At 43.0% G+C, this 17,811-nt stretch overlaps 1 protein-coding gene across 5 annotated transcripts in view; it reads left to right on the top strand.

Moving 5' to 3' along the window:
* col12a1b (collagen, type XII, alpha 1b) overlaps nt 1-17,811 on the top strand; it is a 171,418-nt gene that overhangs the window by 145,105 nt on the left and 8,502 nt on the right. For all 5 annotated transcript variants that reach the window (XM_034078265.2, XM_071202387.1, XM_034078264.2 and 2 more), the window contains 11 exons: nt 3,250-3,336; nt 4,198-4,251; nt 4,735-4,830; nt 6,256-6,309; nt 8,661-8,714; nt 10,140-10,193; nt 10,506-10,577; nt 10,658-10,693; nt 11,169-11,235; nt 12,221-12,406; nt 12,832-12,900. In XM_034078265.2, the coding sequence (XP_033934156.1) occupies nt 3,250-3,336; nt 4,198-4,251; nt 4,735-4,830; nt 6,256-6,309; nt 8,661-8,714; nt 10,140-10,193; nt 10,506-10,577; nt 10,658-10,693; nt 11,169-11,235; nt 12,221-12,406; nt 12,832-12,900 (829 nt within the window). The remainder of the gene's footprint in view (nt 1-3,249; nt 3,337-4,197; nt 4,252-4,734; nt 4,831-6,255; nt 6,310-8,660; nt 8,715-10,139; nt 10,194-10,505; nt 10,578-10,657; nt 10,694-11,168; nt 11,236-12,220; nt 12,407-12,831; nt 12,901-17,811) is intronic.

The raw sequence follows: 17,811 nt of genomic DNA, 5'->3' as shown, positions 1-17,811 counted from the left end.
CTTGTCCTCACGGAGCTTTTATGATGCTTTATGAGCCATGCGCTCTTCCCCAACCTAACCCTAACCCTAACCCTAACCCAAAAGAAGTGTATCAAACCTGTGAGATTCTGTTATTCTTTAGACAGACTCTTGGCGGACTTGCGTAAGTATTCTGGCTCTTATACTGTTTTACATCAATATAATAGTTCCTTCAATCACACCACAAAAACTCTTGCCAAGTACATGTGCCTGACATCTAGTTAGAACGTGTCTCTCCACCTGATATAAGACATCATCACTTCAGAAGTAACTGCAGTGAGATATCAGGTCTTGTTTTTGGACGATGCATCGTCTTGTTCAGTCAAAACATCGTATTTTGAGTCGTATCTCAGATGAAACACATATTTGTTTACATATTTATTAGAAAATCACCGACTGACATCAGAAAACAGAAAACCTTTGAGCATCTGCGGCTTATTTTGTAACAACATGTCCTGATTCTGGTCAAATGTAGTTCAAAACGAGTTCTCCAGCTAATTACAAGATGTGATTTCTCTAAATATCCCGTCTTATTTCAAGTTCTCTCACCAAGCTAATCACTTGATCTATTGGCAGATCTTTGTTCTTAGTTCAAGTGAAAACAGCTTGATTTCATTATTGTTTAACTTGTTTTCGGAGCAATTTTTTTTCCAGTAAATATCCCCCCAGAGGAAGAAGACTTTTCAATGTAGTGCTGTGTGTGTGTTTCTATGTTGCTATATCTCTTTATGTCTTGAGTGTCTAAGGTTTGGGATCCATGACACAGTATTGCATAGTTTGTAAAGCAGACCTCACTCTGGACTTTCTCACCGGGAAGTGCTCTGCCTCCGGTCCCAGAGGAACTCTCCGGAGACGCAGAAACAAATCAAGGCTTTGTCTGAGTGAACGTCTGCAGAGCTGCGAGTCAGGAGACTTCCTGAAGCGGATTCACTCCGCTGAATTGTTATCTGAGTTTCTGTGGAGGAAACGCAGCTGCTGAGGATTATCAAGTGATCCAAAGTGACATATACACAGCAGACGTTAATATCAGGAATAAGACGAGCTTGTGTTTATATCATCTGTTCTTTTTGGACATTAAGCTGATGCCAAATGACTTCCACGGTTAGAGTGTGGACAATTATGTGGATGATTAATAATAATTGTAAACACATGCATGACAGGATTCAAAGTAATAGGAGGAAAAACACATATTTGTTGTGTCCAGGAATCCAGGAAACCCACACTTTAATTTCAATACGTGTATATTTCTTTCTTAATGCTACATGCAGGAAAGAAGCTGATACGGCCCAAACACTGCCAGATAACAGGGTTATGTGGTGTATCAGTTGAGTAATTACTTGCATTTAAATAACTGTTTGGATGTGTTCCAGTCAGGCTTTCGTCCAAACCACAGCACTGAGACTGCTCTTGTAAAGGTCTTCAATGACATCCACTTAAACACAGACAGTGGCAGAACTTCAGTGTTAGTATTATTAGATCTCAGTGCTGCGTTTGACACTGTTGACTACAACATATTACTAGACCGACTGGAAAACTGGGTGGGACTTTCGGAAACAGTTCTAAATTGGTTTAAATCCTACCTAAAGGACAGACAACTTTGTTTCTATAGGTAAATACACATCTGAGTTGACAAATATGACATGTGGGGTTCCTCAAGGCTCCATCTTGGGGCCTCTTCTCTTTAACATCTACATGCTACCACTGGCTCAGATAATGAAAAACAACAAAATAAGTTGCCATAGCTATGCAGATGACACACACATTTACGTAACAATTTCACCAGGAGACTATGCTCCAATTCAAACACTGAGTAAGTGCATTGAACAAATCAATGACTGGATGTGTCAGAACTTTCTCCAATTAAACAAAGATAAAACTGAGGTAATGGTTTTTGGAGCCAAGGCAGAACGTATAAAGGTTAGCGCTGAGCTTCAGTGTGCCATGTTCAAAACAACAGATAAAGCCAGAAATCTAGGTGTAGTCATGGACTCTGACCTGAGTTTCAACAGTCACATTAAAACAGTTACTAAATCAGCCTACTATCACCTAAAGAACATATCTAGGATTAAAAGACTAATGTCACAGCAGGATTTGGAAAAACTTGTCCATGCCTTTATCTTCAGTAGACTCGACTACTGCAATGGTGTCTTCACAGGTCTCACTAAAAACTCTATTAGGAAGCTGCAGCTGATTCAGAACGCTGCTGCTCGAGTCCTCACTAACACTAAGAGAGTGGATCACATCACTCCAGTTCTGAAGTCTTTACACTGGCTTCCTGTGTGTCAAAGAATAGATTTCTAAATACTGCTGCTGGTTTATAAAGCACTGAATGGTTTAGGCCCAAAATACATTTCTGACCTTCTGCTAAATGATGAAGCATCTAGATCTCTCAGGTCTTCAGGGACTGGTCAGCTTTCTGTCCCCAGAGTCAGAGCTAAACATGGAGAAGCAGCGTTCAGTTATTATGCTCCAAACATCTGGAACAAACTCCCAGAAACCTGCAGGTCCGCTGCAACTCTGACTACTTTCAAATCCAGGCTGAAGACCTTTCTTTTTGTCGCTGCTTTTAATTGAACTATTCATATCTTGAACTGCACTGTAACTTTTATCCATGTACTTTTTCTTTTAATGTTTATTTTATTAGCTTTTCTTTTTAATGACTGATTTTAAATGCCATTTTCTTAATGTCTTTCGTTTTTTGTAAAGCACTTTGAATTGCCTTGTGTTGAAAAGTGCTATATAAATAAACTTGCCTTGCCTTGCCTAAGATTATTATTTGAAGGCTGCTCAAAACAATTACCATTATTATTGATTGATTGTTTAATCTATAAGCATTTCAGGAAAGTCCAGATTCGAGGTGAGGTCTAACGAAAGTCCAGAAGCCAAAGATCTTACATTTAAAAGTCAATAACAGAAAGAAAATCTTCACATTTAACAAACTGGAACCAGTTCATTTGACACTTTGCTTCCTGATGAAATGGTTTGTCCTTCGAGATTAAATAAGGTCTCATCTTATCTTTATCTCGCTGCTTTTAAATGTTGTTTTTTATGCTGCTGCAACCCAAACCTTTCCCTATTTGGGATCAATAAAATGCCTCTTATCTGATCTCAAATCATCTTGAAATGAATCCCAGTGCTCTCCGTGTGTTCAGGAGGAGGTTAAACACTCAGTGCCCGTCCGTTCTGTTGCCTCTGACTTTAATTGTGTGATTTCTTGTTTTGTTTTAACAGAGAGATGAGATGAAGTGTCCGTCTCTTCCCAACTCCTGCACCTGCACCTCAGCCGGCACCGGGCTCCCGGGCCCTCAGGGGCCAATGGTGAGAATACATGTTAAACATTGTGAAAATGTCCATCCCAATACCTCCAAATCCAAGTTGTTGTCTTTAAATGTCTTTTTACGTCAGTTCCAAACACACAAATGCCCTCTTTAATGTTTCAAAACACAGAAAATAAGTGAAATAGCCCGATTTGAGAGGCATTTTCTCCGTGAAAAGTTATATTATCTACGCACTACAGTAAGTAGTTGGTTATTTCCTTTCTGTTGATAGAAAATGTAATGCAATTCTATTTAATCAATTAGTCGACTAATTACTGCTGCTATAAACTAGCAGATTAAAGGCAGTCTGGTGGTTGCAACATCAGTCACAATCATTTAAACTAGACATTTTATTTCCTAATTATGCAGCCTTGTCCGGCAGCAGCTCAGTCCACAGGGGCTTGGACTGTGAGCTCTAGGGTCGCAGGTTCAAGTCCCCGACCAGACCTGAATATGGAGTGTGGACTGCTACTTGGAGAGGTCCCAGTTCACCTCCTGCCCTGCCGTGGTGCCCTTGAGCAAGGCACCGGACATCCCCCTTCCCCCCCCCCTACTCCCATTGCTCCCCGGGCGCTGTGCAATAGCTGCCCTCTGCTCCTAGTGCCAGACTCCTGGTGCTGGATGGGTTAAAAGCAGAGAGCACATGTCACTGAGTGCTCTGCATGTGAGACCATTCCAGACGGGTTCATCCCTCCCACTCTATTGTTTTAGTCTAAGCATTTTAAGACTCTTGAAGAGATGCATTGATCACATGTTAACACCACGTACGGCCTGGCTGTATATGGATCTTTAGGAACCTTTAAATAAAGTTGTATTGAAGCACCTTTGAGTCTTTGTTTTGTTAACTTCTGTTTGTCCTCAGGGCGCCCCCGGCAGCAAAGGACCTCGAGGAGAGAGAGGAGACGCCGGTCCTGCTGTGAGTCCTCCTTCTCTTGTCTCTAAAACCCTGCTTTACCTGTTTTAATTACCACTGAAGAAGAGATCCATGGGAGTTTGTATTTCCTGGTCTGTCCATTCATGCTCCAAATACAAACTAATGTCTTCACAGGTAGTATGAGTCAAACAAACATGTCTTATCATATGCCTATGTAAAAATCATGTATATAAAAAGAAAAGAAAAAATAAATATATTAAAATACATCTTCAAGTCCACTCTACAAGTTAATGCTATACATCGTAGAAAAACGTATATATACTTACACATGTATAAGTACCTAAACATACCCAAGAACAGCCGATGTACAGTAAGACACGTCAGATTGTGCATCTCAGTGGAGGTCACTGAGCATCTGCCTCCACTTACTCCCTGTGTCTAAAGTCCTGGAGAGCTGAGAGCACACAGGAATCCCTCCTGACTGCAACATCTCTCTTAAATCTTCTTTGATTGTGTTCTCATCAGGGGCCGATGGGCCCGCGAGGAGAGAACGGACCCCCGGGAGTCATGGGTCTGCCCGGACCTCAGGGGCCCAGCGGACTGTCTATACCTGGAGAGGCTGTGAGGACACACACACACACACACACACACACACACACACACACACACATACCATGCATGCATCACTTCAGGGGACATTACATTGACTTACATGCATTTCCTGGAGACTTATCCTAACCTTAACCATAACCAACACATGCCTAACCCTAACCCTAACCCTTACCAAGTATTCACCCTAAAAGTAATGATTCCCCTTATGGGGACCTCCATTATGTCCCCATAAGGGAGGCGAGTCCCCACAAGGATGGTAATGCTAGGCCACACACACACACACACGCACACACACACACATTCAGCAGCCCAGCCCAGATCCCAGTGAGAAGGTTATTTATCTTGAAGAGGATTGACTGGCGGCACACTTTCCTCACATGCCTGCAGCTCTGAGAGATCGATATCTCCTCAATATCTTCCATCTCTGAGATGAAATGTAATTCAATGAAACCAAAAGTAGTGCACTTTACTTTAAGACTTAACTTCTTACTACATTAGGATTTGGAAGAAGGAAGCACAGAGAGAGAGAGCACAGCTGTGCAACAAGCCAGGTTGTTATGGAGGCATTCATCGATATATACTTAATTAATCCAGAAGTAACAAGTTGTGTTGTCACAGCTGCGTTGTTTGGAGTAATTTTTATACATAAAAATGTATAAAAACGTACAAACCATAATGTGCCAAATCATGTCTGACATGCAATCCCCATACAAACATTTTAACTGTCTATCTACAGACTTTGGGCTTCATACGTCACAAAACTTTGCCCATTATCAAAACATGGTTAGATATGAATACTGTGTCTTAGCAGCATCAAAACATATCAACTAGATAGACTCATAGCTAAAAGAAAAAGTAGTTCCAACATGGATTTTGCATCTGGATAAGGACAAAAACAGGTGCAAAATTTGACAAAGAAATATCGCTGCTTCAACGTCACACCAACTTCAGATCCATATTCAAACTACAGATTCTAAATGGAACGAGTTGAAGTGTTTGTCTGAACACTTTGCAGGAGGCAGGGACTTGCTTTCAAGCAGAACAGAGACTAACTCAGAGGAGTGTTCGGCGTAATGACGTACAACGGCCTCCACGACTTCCTATTCGGCCACTTGGTAACAACCATCGTTTCTCAGACACGTCGACTCTTCAGAAATCACCAGCTGATGGTTTAATGTCGTAGAACAAAACGTGATCCGTCTCTTCAATGCGTCTCAACCACAGACCTTAGTTCAGCTACTTTCCAAAATCATGTGGAGGAATCCCATTGGCTCTGAGACGAGGGAACAGGAAGTGGTGAAATGCTGACTCACTTCCTGGTGTTAGGACTCGTCCCTGTGGCACTCTATACTGACCTCTTCTTGTGGACTATCTTTTCATGTTAACTGCAGTAACGTGTGTGTTTCTAAATGCTTCTGTTCTGCTTGTGTGCAGGGCCGCCCTGGACCGAAGGGAGAACTGGGAGGCTCGGGATTACCTGGACAGAAAGTGAGTAGAAGTGATTTTAATCAGGAAGCAGATCACTCAGATTGACTTATAGCGTGGCTGGAACCTGATATAAAAGAAGGGAGTGCGGCTTGAAATATTACTTTTAAATTAAGTTTTCTGCAGAGAAGGAGCCAAGGAAACCTCAGCGTGATTAACAGCGCTGCTTACATGTTGGAACGCTGCTCCTTCCTCCTGTTATTGTACGCTGCTTCATCGAGGAGCTTTCAGGATTTTAAGGAATTATAATTCAAAATGTCAGACAAACCTCAGATTATGAAACAAACGTTGGCTTTAGAAAAAATTAAATGTCGGGTCAGTGTTCAGACTTTGACCTCGGAACAGGGTGAATCTGTCTCTGTGTGTTTGAGATCATTAGTGACGAAGATCAGGTTGTATTTCTTTTTAATTTCGTCCTGGAATGAAAACCTCTCGTATGAACGTTTTATTGGACGGGCAGAGATGGAGAGACGTTTCCTTCATTTATTTTTCTCTCCTGTCACAATATCTTAATGCATACTGCATCATTAAGCAGGAAATGAGTCCAAAGTACCATAAATCAATCATATTTTAATGAATGAATAAAAAAACGAATCAATTATAAGTAGACAGGCGATCCATCGGTGAGCACCACATGGTTTTATAAAAAAAAGACTTTGAGTCGGCTTAAATAGAGAATTTAGCTTAGCACGTCACCACCGCTAAGCTAAAGGAGGCTAATGTTGGGCTATAAAGGAACTACAGCACGGTCACATGACTTCACGTCACCACCGCTAAGCTAAAGGAGGCTAATGTTGGGCTATAAAGGAACTACAGCACGGTCACATGACTTCACGTCACCACCGCTAAGCTAAAGGCGGCTAATGTTGGGCTATAAAGGAACTACAGCACGGTCACATGACTTCACGTCACCACCGCTAAGCTAAAGGTGGCTAACGTTGGGCTATAAAGGAACTACAGCACGGTCACATGACTTCACGTCACTACCGCTAAGCTAAAGGAGGCTAATGTTGGGCTATAAAGGAACTACAGCACGGTCACATGACTTCACGTCACCACCGCTAAGCTAAAGGAGGCTAATGTTAGGCTATAAAATAACTACAGCATGGTCACATGACTTCACGTCACCACCGCTAAGCTAAAGGTGGCTAATGTTAGGCAATAAAGGAACTACAGCACGGTCACATGACTTCACGTCACCACCGCTAAGCTAAAGGTGGCTAATGTTAGGCTATAAAGGAACTACAGCACGGTCACATGACTTCACGTCACCACCGCTAAGCTAAAGGAGGCTAATGTTGGGCTATAAAGGAACTACAGCACGGTCACATGACTTCACGTCACCACCGCTAAGCTAAAGGAGGCTAATGTTAGGCTATAAAATAACTACAGCATGGTCACATGACTTCACGTCACCACCGCTAAGCTAAAGGTGGCTAATGTTAGGCTATAAAGGAACTACAGCACGGTCACATGACTTCACGTCACCACCGCTAAGCTAAAGGAGGCTAATGTTGGGCTATAAAGGAACTACATCACGGTCACATGACTTCACGTCACCACCGCTAAGCTAAAGGAGGCTAATGTTGGGCTATAAAGGAACTACAGCACGGTCACATGACTTCACATAACCACCGCTAAGCTAAAGGTGGCTAATGTTAGGCTATAAAATAACTACAGCATGGTCACATGACTTCACGCCACCACCGCTAAGCTAAAGGTGGCTAACGTTTGGCGTGATGATGTTTAGTCGTCTCAGCACTTGTTAGCAACCGCTGTTTTTAAATTCACCAGTGGGGTATTTACTGATGTATGTTATGTGGTAGAATAGTTTGTGCTAACCACAGACCTTAGTTGAGGCTGACAACCAAACACAGATTCAGAAAAAAACATTGACTTCCAGATCAGGGGACAGGAAGTGCTTAAATGCTCACTAATTTCTGGGTTGTTGGACTCATTCCTGCAGCTCTCTCTTGGAATGAATGGGCAGCCATGTTGGAAAAATCCATGTTACGACTAGACAACATGCTGTTTATTCTCAACGTAACTCAGTGTTCAGCTACCTCCAGATCCACGTGGTGCTGATGGAGCTGCAGGTGATGGAGCAGATGCTGCATCAACGGGCATTTAATGACTTTCAGACCCTTGCCTTATAATGGCCAATAAAACAGATCTGGGATCAATTATGTTGCCTGTAAATCTAATGCTGAGCATCAAAGAGCAGGGGGCATAAAAGCAGAGAGAAAATGGACAAAAGAGAAGGGAATTAGTGCAGGAATCCAGCCTGAAACCCTGGTGGGAGACCTTTTGTAATCCTGCAGTGAATAAATAAAGTTGTTCTTGTGTTTGTGCAGGGTTCCCCGGGACCACGTGGTGCCGGCGGGCCCATCGGACCGGCAGGAGTCAGGGTGAGTACACAGGGGGGTTTGAATTCATCCTTTTATTCAATCCTACTCAAAGGGAAGGACACATCACTCCAGGTATCAGATGCTAACTGGCTAGCTCACAGAATCAATTTTAAAGGTCACCTATTATGAGAAGTCCTTCATGTCTCTTCCACATCAACATGTGTCCCCTCTTCTTCATGTCTCTTCTACATCAACATGTGTCCCCTCTTCTTCATGTCTCTTCTACATCAACATGTGTCCCCTCTTCTTCATGTCTCTTCTACATCAACATGTGTCCCCTCTTCTTCATGTCTCTCCTACATCAACATGTGTCCCCTCTTCTTCATGTCTCTTCTACATCAACATGTGTCCCCTCTTCTCCATGTCTCTTCTACATCAACATCTGTCCCCTCTTCTCCATGTCTCTTCTACATCAACACGTGTCCCCTCTTCTTCATGTCTCTTCTACATCAACATGTGTCCCCTCTTCTCCGTGTCTCTTCTACATCAACATGTGTCCCCTCTTCTCCATGTCTCTTCTACATCAACATGTGTCCCCTCTTCTTCATGTCTCTTCCACATCAACATGTGTCCCCTCTTCTCCATGTCTCTTCTACATCAACATGTGTCCCCTCTTCTCCGTGTCTCTTCTACATCAACATGTGTCCCCTCTTCTCCGTGTCTCTTCTACATCAACATGTGTCCCCTCTTCTCCATGTCTCTTCTACATCAACATGTGTCCCCTCTTCTTCATGTCTCTTCCACATCAACATGTGTCCCCTCTTCTCCATGTCTCTTCTACATCAACATGTGTCCCCTCTTCTCCATGTCTCTTCTACATCAACATGTGTCCCCTCTTCTCCGTGTCTCTTCTACATCAACATGTGTCCCCTCTTCTCCATGTCTCTTCTACATCAACATGTGTCCCCTCTTCTTCATGTCTCTTCTACATCAACATGTGTCCCCTCTTCTCCATGTCTCTTCTACATCAACATGTGTCCCCTCTGTGTAAAGAGCCACTTGATGATGTCTTAACGATGTTTTGTCTTGTGTAACCATTAGCCAATCAGCAACAAGGTAACCCCTCCCCTTATCCCCTGAATCTCCTCTAGAGCTCCATTGAGTTCTTTGTAACCAGATGTCTCTCAGAGGGGCGTGGGGAGGGGCTCCTTGTTTTCATCTAAAGTCACAGACAGAGAATCAGCACTTTGGAAACAGGGCTGAAACAGAGGGGATTATGGGTAATGCTGCCATGATCTGTTTGGTGTTTCAGCCAATCAGAGACCGGCTCTGGATATATCTGAGACCTGTGATGTAGTGATGAGAAACAGTATCATAGGGGACCCTTAAGTGTTAATGTTGATGTAAAGAATGTTGAATGTCTGAAAATGTGCTTTATAAATAAACGTACCTTACCTTTACACGTTATTATTATGTTATCCTCAGGGCCCCCCAGGGAAGGAAGGCACGACGGGCCCCCGAGGCGCCACAGGACCCATGGTGAGACATTTAATGCTTATACATTTGTACAGTAGATGAGAAAAACATTGTAACCTAGCATAAGATATTTTGCGTTTAAGTGTTGAGAGCAAAGAAAGCAAGACTAAGTGACTTTTCTTTCAAATAAATATTCATCAATCAGAATCTGAGTATTTGATTTAGTCCAGGGGGAATTTAGTAGTTCAGTGGCTCTACTTGTAGACCCCTCTATTAGCAGACCTTTCATATTCAGTGGAGCTTTTGTCAATTGTTAATATATTGAAATCGCTGCATGGTCTTCTAACCCGTGGGTGTTCCGCCTGTTTCCTGCAGGGACCTCCGGGATCTCCTGGAAATTCAGGTGGAGTCGGAAAACCAGGAAACCCCGGAGACACCGGATCTCCTGTGAGTGTCTTCACCTTTACATCCAGACGCAGATTCAAACGTTTTCTGCAAACTAAAGTATTCTCCTTTTCTGTTTCCAGGGCTCTCTCGGTCTAAAGGGAGACAAGGGAGAGAGAGTGAGTACATCTGAATTTATTTGAAACATCTTCAGAAGCTCGAAAACATCACATTTGAATCCAAAGTGAGATTTATCTTGGCTGCTCAGCAGGAAAACACCCTTCCTTACAAGTCATTTCAATGCCTTCAAGCCTTTTACTGTTTCCACGAAACACCAACGTGGCTACAATGCAGTCTGTCCCCTTGAATTTCCTAGAAACTATTATACTTTGGTACTGAGAGCTTCACTTCACTTCCTCCAAAGATTGTAAGAGAAAATCTAGTTTTAAGAAGGTGGGCAGAAGCTCCAAAGCCTAAACATAACCCCTATATTTACATTTCCCCAAATCAAAAACTAACTTGTATTCTTTTGACTTTGAATCGCTATTCTAATAACCAGAAATAAGGACATTTCATTTGGGCGGTTTGCACGTGTCGGCCTCCGTACATTAGCACAGTTTTGTGTCGTCTAACCTCCTTCCTCTTCCTCCTCAGGGCGACTTCGCTCCTCAGAACATGATGAGATCCATCGCCAGACAAGTGTGTGAGCAGCTGGTGAATGGTGAGATACTCTCTGGGAACACAGAGATACTTTGATTAAACATTAGGTGCTTCTTTACTGCAGCGGGCAGCCTCTAAAACCTCCACACATACAACAACAAGGGCTCTGACACCAGTGTAGTATTATTTCATAGTGTTTATAGTAATTGATATACTATTTTTCATGTTCATTTACAGTATGTGTATTTTAATGTTGATCACACTGGTCCTGTAACAAAATAACCTACCTACCGACCGACCTACCGACCGACCTACCTACCTACCGACCTACCTACCGACCGACCGACCGACCGACCTACCTACCGACCGACCTACCTACCGACCGACCTACCTACCTACCGACCTACCTACCGACCGACCTACCGACCGACCTACCTACCTACCGACCTACCTACCGACCGACCGACCTACCGACCGACCTACCTACCGACCGACCTACCTACCGATCTACCGACCTACCGACCGACCGACCTACCGACCTACCGACCGACCTACCTACCGACCTACCTACCTACCTACCGACCTACCGACCGACCGACCGACCTACCGACCTACCGACCTACCTACCGACCGACCTACCTACCTACCTACCTACCTACCTACCTACCTACCTACCTACCGACCGACCGACCGACCTACCGACCGACCTACCGACCGACCGACCGACCGACCTACCGACCGACCTACCTACCTACCTACCTACCTACCTACCTACCTACCTACCTACCGACCGACCGACCTACCGACCGACCGACCGACCGACCGACCGACCGACCGACCTACCTACCTACCTACCGACCTACCTACCTACCGACCTACCTACCTACCGACCGACCGACCTACCGACCGACCTACCTACCTACCGACCGACCGACCGACCTACCTACCGACCTACCTACCTACCTACCTACCTATGTATTGAACGTGGGACGAATGTTGGTTCTGATTCTGAACTGTGACACTGACTGCTGTCTCCTCTGCTGCAGCACAAATGGGTCGAGTCGACACGTTACTGAACCAAATCCCTAACGGTCAGTATCGCAGCAACAAGCCAGGACCCGCGGGGCCTCCAGGAGCCGAAGGCAGGCAGGGGACCCGCGGAGAGCCCGGCGCCGCAGGGAGGAACGGTTTTGACGGAAACAGCGGATCACCGGGACAGCCGGGAGAGAGAGGTGAGAGAGACTTTATCTGAAAGAGAGAGGCTATCGCTGTTATTATGACGAGGAAACACAGAAATCAATAACAGGTATAACAACATGTCAAATAAGTCAATCAGCAAACAATTATTCTGCAGAGTTACTTATTTTTAAAGTCATTTTTCATGATAATATTGCAAAGAATGCAGATTCCAGCTGCTCAAATATGTAGATTTGATGTTTGTAACTCATTGTGATTATTTTAACTGATATTGCCTTATGATATGATTCGAAATGTTATTCACATTATCATTGAAAAAGTATTAATATGATCAAGGTGAGGATCTGTTCCAAATAAAAAAGTCTGTTTTAAGTCTGTTGAAACAGTATGATGCTGTAACTCACTGAGCTTATGAGGATTACTGTTACTAGGCAGATTCTGATGGTGTGTGTTTCCTCAGGTATTGCGGGAGAGAAAGGAGAGCGAGGACTATCCGGAGTCGGACAGAAAGGACCCAGAGGACCTGCAGGTACAGATATAAACACTTTTCAAACCCGTTTTCCCTCTCCTGTAATGCAGGTTTTAGTGCATGTAAATGGTCTGCAGCGACTAAAATACCAACGTTTCATAACACAGTGACATCACTATAGAACACTCAATCAATCAATCAATGTTTATTTATATAGCCCAATATCACAAATGTTACATTTGTCTCAGTGGTCTTCACAGTGTGTACAGAATATCAGTATGACAATACGACACCCTCTGTCCTTAGACCCTCTGTCCTTAGACCCTCTGTCCTCAGACCCTCTGTCCTTAGACCCTCACATCGTACAAGGAAAAACTTCCAAAGAAAACCCAGTTTAAAGGGAAAAATGGGAGAAACCTCAGGGAGAGCAGCAGAGGAGGGATCCCTCTCCCAGGACGGACAGACGTGCAATAGATGCCGTGTGTAAATTGAAAAGATAATACATTTGCAACATAGGTAGTCCAAATGTTTGGAAATGCATGTGTGTATAATAGGAAGATGAATCCACGAGGATATCCATCCAGGACCTATGATCCAGGACCACAGCCACGACTCAAGATCCAGCGCTCGCGATCCAGGACACAGGACCGCAGGATCATCCATGACTCCGGATCCCAGCGTATATAGACACCAAAAAGAAAGACATTTGGGGAAGCTGGGTTAATCGGAACATGAGTGTACACGGGTATAGACAGAGAGAAGGAAGAAGTAAGATGTCCCCCGACAAACTAAGCCTATATCAGCAAAACTAGGGGCTGAATCTAATCAGCCCGAACTATAAGCTTTATCAAAAAGGAAGGTCTTAAGCGCACTCTTAAAAACGGATAGGGTGTCTGCCGCCCGAACACAAACTGGAAGCTGATTCCACAAATGTGGAGCTTGATAAGAAAAGGCTCTGGCTCCCATTGTACTTTTAGAGATTCTAGGAACAACCAACAACCCTGCATTCTTGTAACGCAATGCCCTGGTAGGCCAGTAGGGTATAATGAGTTATTTAAGGTAAGATGGCGCCTGCCCATTAAGGGCTTTGTAGGCGAGAAGAAGAATTTTAAATTATATCCTGTGTTCTATAGGGAGCCAGTGTAAGGCAGCCAGAACAGGAGTAATGTGGTCCCTTTTCCTAACTCTGGTTAGTACACGAGCCGCAGCATTTTGAATCAGCTGAAGCGACTTGATTGACTTCTTAGTACTCCCTGATAATAAAGAGTTACAATAATCCAGCCTAGAAGTAACAAATGCATGGACTAGTTTCTCTGCATCGTTTTGAGGCAAGATATGCCTGATTTTTGCAATGTTACGTAGATGGAAGTAGGCGGTCCTTGAAATTGATTTTATGTGGGCGTTAAAGGATAAATCCTGATCAAATATAACACCAATATTCCTGACAGTCTCACTGGAGGCCAAATTAATGCCATACATAGTTAGTATGTCTTTAGATAATTTGTTTCATAGATTCTTCGGGCCAAGTACAATAACTTCAGTTTTGGTCGTGTTTAACATCAAAAAGTTTAAGGTCATCCACGTTTTTAAGTCCTTAAGGCAGTCTTGAATTTTATTTAGATGATTAATTTCATCAGGCTTGATTGATAAATATAGTTGAGTATCATCCGCATAACAATGAAAGTTTACAGAATGATTCCTTATAATATTGCCTAACGGAAGCATATATAATGTGAACAAAATAGGTCCAAGCACTGAGCCCTGTGGCACTCCATGGCTAACTTTGGTTTGCGTGGAAGATTCATCGTTAACACGTACAAACTGAGAGCGTTCAGATAGATAGGACCTAAACCAGCCTAAAGCAGTTCCCTGTATGCCAACTAAGTGCTCTAGTCTTTGCAATAGGATATCATGGTCGATAGCATCAAATGCAGCACTAAGATCGAGCAAAACAAGAATAGAGACAAGTCCCTTGTCTGAGGCTATTAGAATATCATTTGTGACTTTAACCAGAGCTGTCTCTGTGCTATGATGTGTTCTAAAGCCAGACTGAAAATCTTCAAATAAATCAATGTTTTTTAAGTAATCACACAACTGTTTTGCGACCGCTTTCTCAAGAATTTTTGAGAGGAACGGAAGATTAGAAATAGGTCTATAGTTGGCTAAAACCTCTGGATCGAGGTTGTGCTTTTTAAGAAGCGGTTTTATCACTGCTACTTTGAATGATTGTGGAACATAGCCTGATAATAAAGACATATTCATAATATTTAATAAAGAAGTGCTAATTAATGGAAAAACTTCCTTCAACAGCTTAGTTGGAATTGGGTCTAACATGCACGTTGATGGTTTAGAAGAGAGAATCATTGAATGTAATTGTTCAAGGTTAATGGCTGAAAAGCATTCTAGTTTACTATCTAGTGTAATATTAGAACTTACGATTCCGGGAGCTGTTGATAACACTATACTGGTCGAAGGCAAGAGGTCATTAATTTTGTTTCTAAGAGTAACAATTTTATCGTTAAAAAAGCACATAAAATCATTACTACTGAGTGCTAAGGGAATAGAAGGCTCAATCGAGCTGTGGCTCTCTGTCAGCCTGGCTACAGTGCTGAAAAGAAATCTTGCATTATTCTTATTCTCATCTATTAATGAAGAGTAGTAGGCTGCTCTCGCTTTACGCAGTGCTTTCTTATATTCATTGAGAGTAATATGCCAAATTAAACGAGATTCTTCAAGTTTAGTGGAACGCCATATCCTTTCAAGTTGTCTAGACTTTTGCTTTATTTTGCGGGTTTCGGCATTATGCCATGGAGCTAATCTATGTTGTTTTATTTTCTTCTTTTTCAAAGGAGCAACAGAGTCTAATTTTATTCGCAGCGCATCTATAGCACTATCAACAACATGATCAATTTGGGGTGGTGTACATTTTGTATAAGTTTCCTCCCCTACATGCAGACATGCTATCGAGTTAAGTATTGGTTGAATCTCTTCCTTAAATGTGGCTATAGCACTAACAGATAGGTTTCTGCTGCAGGAGCTTTTGACTAATGCTTTGTAGTCTAGTAACAGTACTTCAAAAGTTACTAAGAAATGGTCGGATAAAGCAGGATTATGCGGTTCGACTAATAGTTGCTCAATTTCAATACCATAAGTCAGAACAAGGTCGAGAGTGTGATTATAGCAGTGGGTTGGTTTATTTACACTCTGACAGAAACCAACAGAATCTAATATAGAGTTAAATGCAACAGTAAGGCTATTTTTATCATCGTCAACATGAATATTAAAGTCACCTACGATAATTACTTTGTCTGTTTTAAGAACCAAAGTTGATAAAAACTCAGAGAATTCTGATAAGAATTCTGAATAAGGACCTGGTGCACGATACACTGTAACAAATAAGATTGGCTGCAAAGTTTTCCAGGTCGGATGCGTAAGACTAAAAACGAGGCTTTCAAAAGAGGTATAATTACATTTTGGTTTAGTATTGATAAGTAAACTTGAGTCAAAGATTGCTGCAACTCCACCTCCTCGGCCCGTGCCTCGAGCAATATGAGTGTTGACATGGCTGGGTGGAGTGGCCTCATTTATGCTGACATATTCTTCATGTCTCAACCAAGTTTCAGTGAGACAGCATATATCAATATTATAATCTGATATTAAATCATTTACCAATATTGCTTTAGATGCTAGAGATATTATGTTTAAGAGACCACATTTAATCTTCCTGTTTTGTTGCACTGTAGTAGTTGTTACATTTACTTTTATTAGGTTATTATGTACGACACCTCTATTAGGTTTTACCTTAAATTGTCCTTGGGCAGACACACACACCGCTAATATTGGGTATTTTATTGGGTTCGGGATTCCTATGGGTGACTGCCTAGGAGAGAGCGCAGAGAAGCGTGTAAGACTGCGACTCCGCCTCCTGGTCTCAACTCCAGTTTGTCATGGATTACGTCCACAAAGCCCTGAAATGTTTGCCGAAATGAGATCTGCACCTTTCAAAGTAGGGTGAATGCCGTCTCTCTTAATCAGACCAGGTTTTCCCCAGAAGGCTGTCCAATTATTTACGAAGCCCACATTGTTTGCTGGGCACCACCAAGACAACCAGCGCTGAAATGATGACATGCGGCTATACATGTCATCATTGATCAGATTGGGGAGGGGACCAGAGAAGATTACGGTGTCCGACATTGTTTTAGCATAACTACACACCGACTCCACATTAAGTTTTGTGCATTCTGATTGGCGTAAACGAACATCATTACCACCGACGTGAATAACAATCCTACTGTATTTACGTTTATCTTTAGCCAGCAGTTTAAGATGCGCCTCAACGTCGCCCGCTCTGGCCCCCGGAATGCATGTGACTGTGGAGGCTTCGGTCTCTAAATTCACGTGTCTCATAATAGAGCTACCAATAACCAGAGTTGGCTTCTCAGCGGGTGTCTCGCTGAGTGGGGAATATCTGTTGGATACGTGAACGGGTTGGTGGGGACCTGCGGGTTTCGCGTTATGCCCCTTCTGAACAGTCACCCAGCCTCCCTGCTGCTCGGGAGTTGCCGGGGGACGGCTAAGAGGAGCTACATTTTGCCGGTCCGCACATGCTAACATGGGCTTTACTTTAACTGAGTTACTTTCTAAGATGCGGAGCCGGGCTTCTATGGCTATGATTCCCGCCTCCAACCTAACAACTATACTACATTTAACACATGTATCCTTACCAGTAAGGGAGGCCGGGAAGTAACCAAACATGAGACAGGAAGAGCAGGAAATAGCACCAGAAGGTGGGGAAAGAGCCATGGCTAGCTATCAAGCTAAAGTAGCTACCGTTAGCAAACCCGAAAAGAGTGTAGGCAACTGTGGAGTTACAGTCGCTAAGAGAAGGAGAGTTGTGAGTGCTTAAGCTGTAGTAACGTGTGATTACAACGTCAGGCAGTTGCCGTGATCAAGAGTTTTAAAACGATCGAT

This window comes from Pseudochaenichthys georgianus, unplaced genomic scaffold (assembly GCF_902827115.2).
Source record: "Pseudochaenichthys georgianus unplaced genomic scaffold, fPseGeo1.2 scaffold_404_arrow_ctg1, whole genome shotgun sequence".
NCBI lineage: Eukaryota > Metazoa > Chordata > Actinopteri > Perciformes > Channichthyidae > Pseudochaenichthys > Pseudochaenichthys georgianus.
This window is presented reverse-complemented; position numbering and strand designations above follow the sequence as displayed.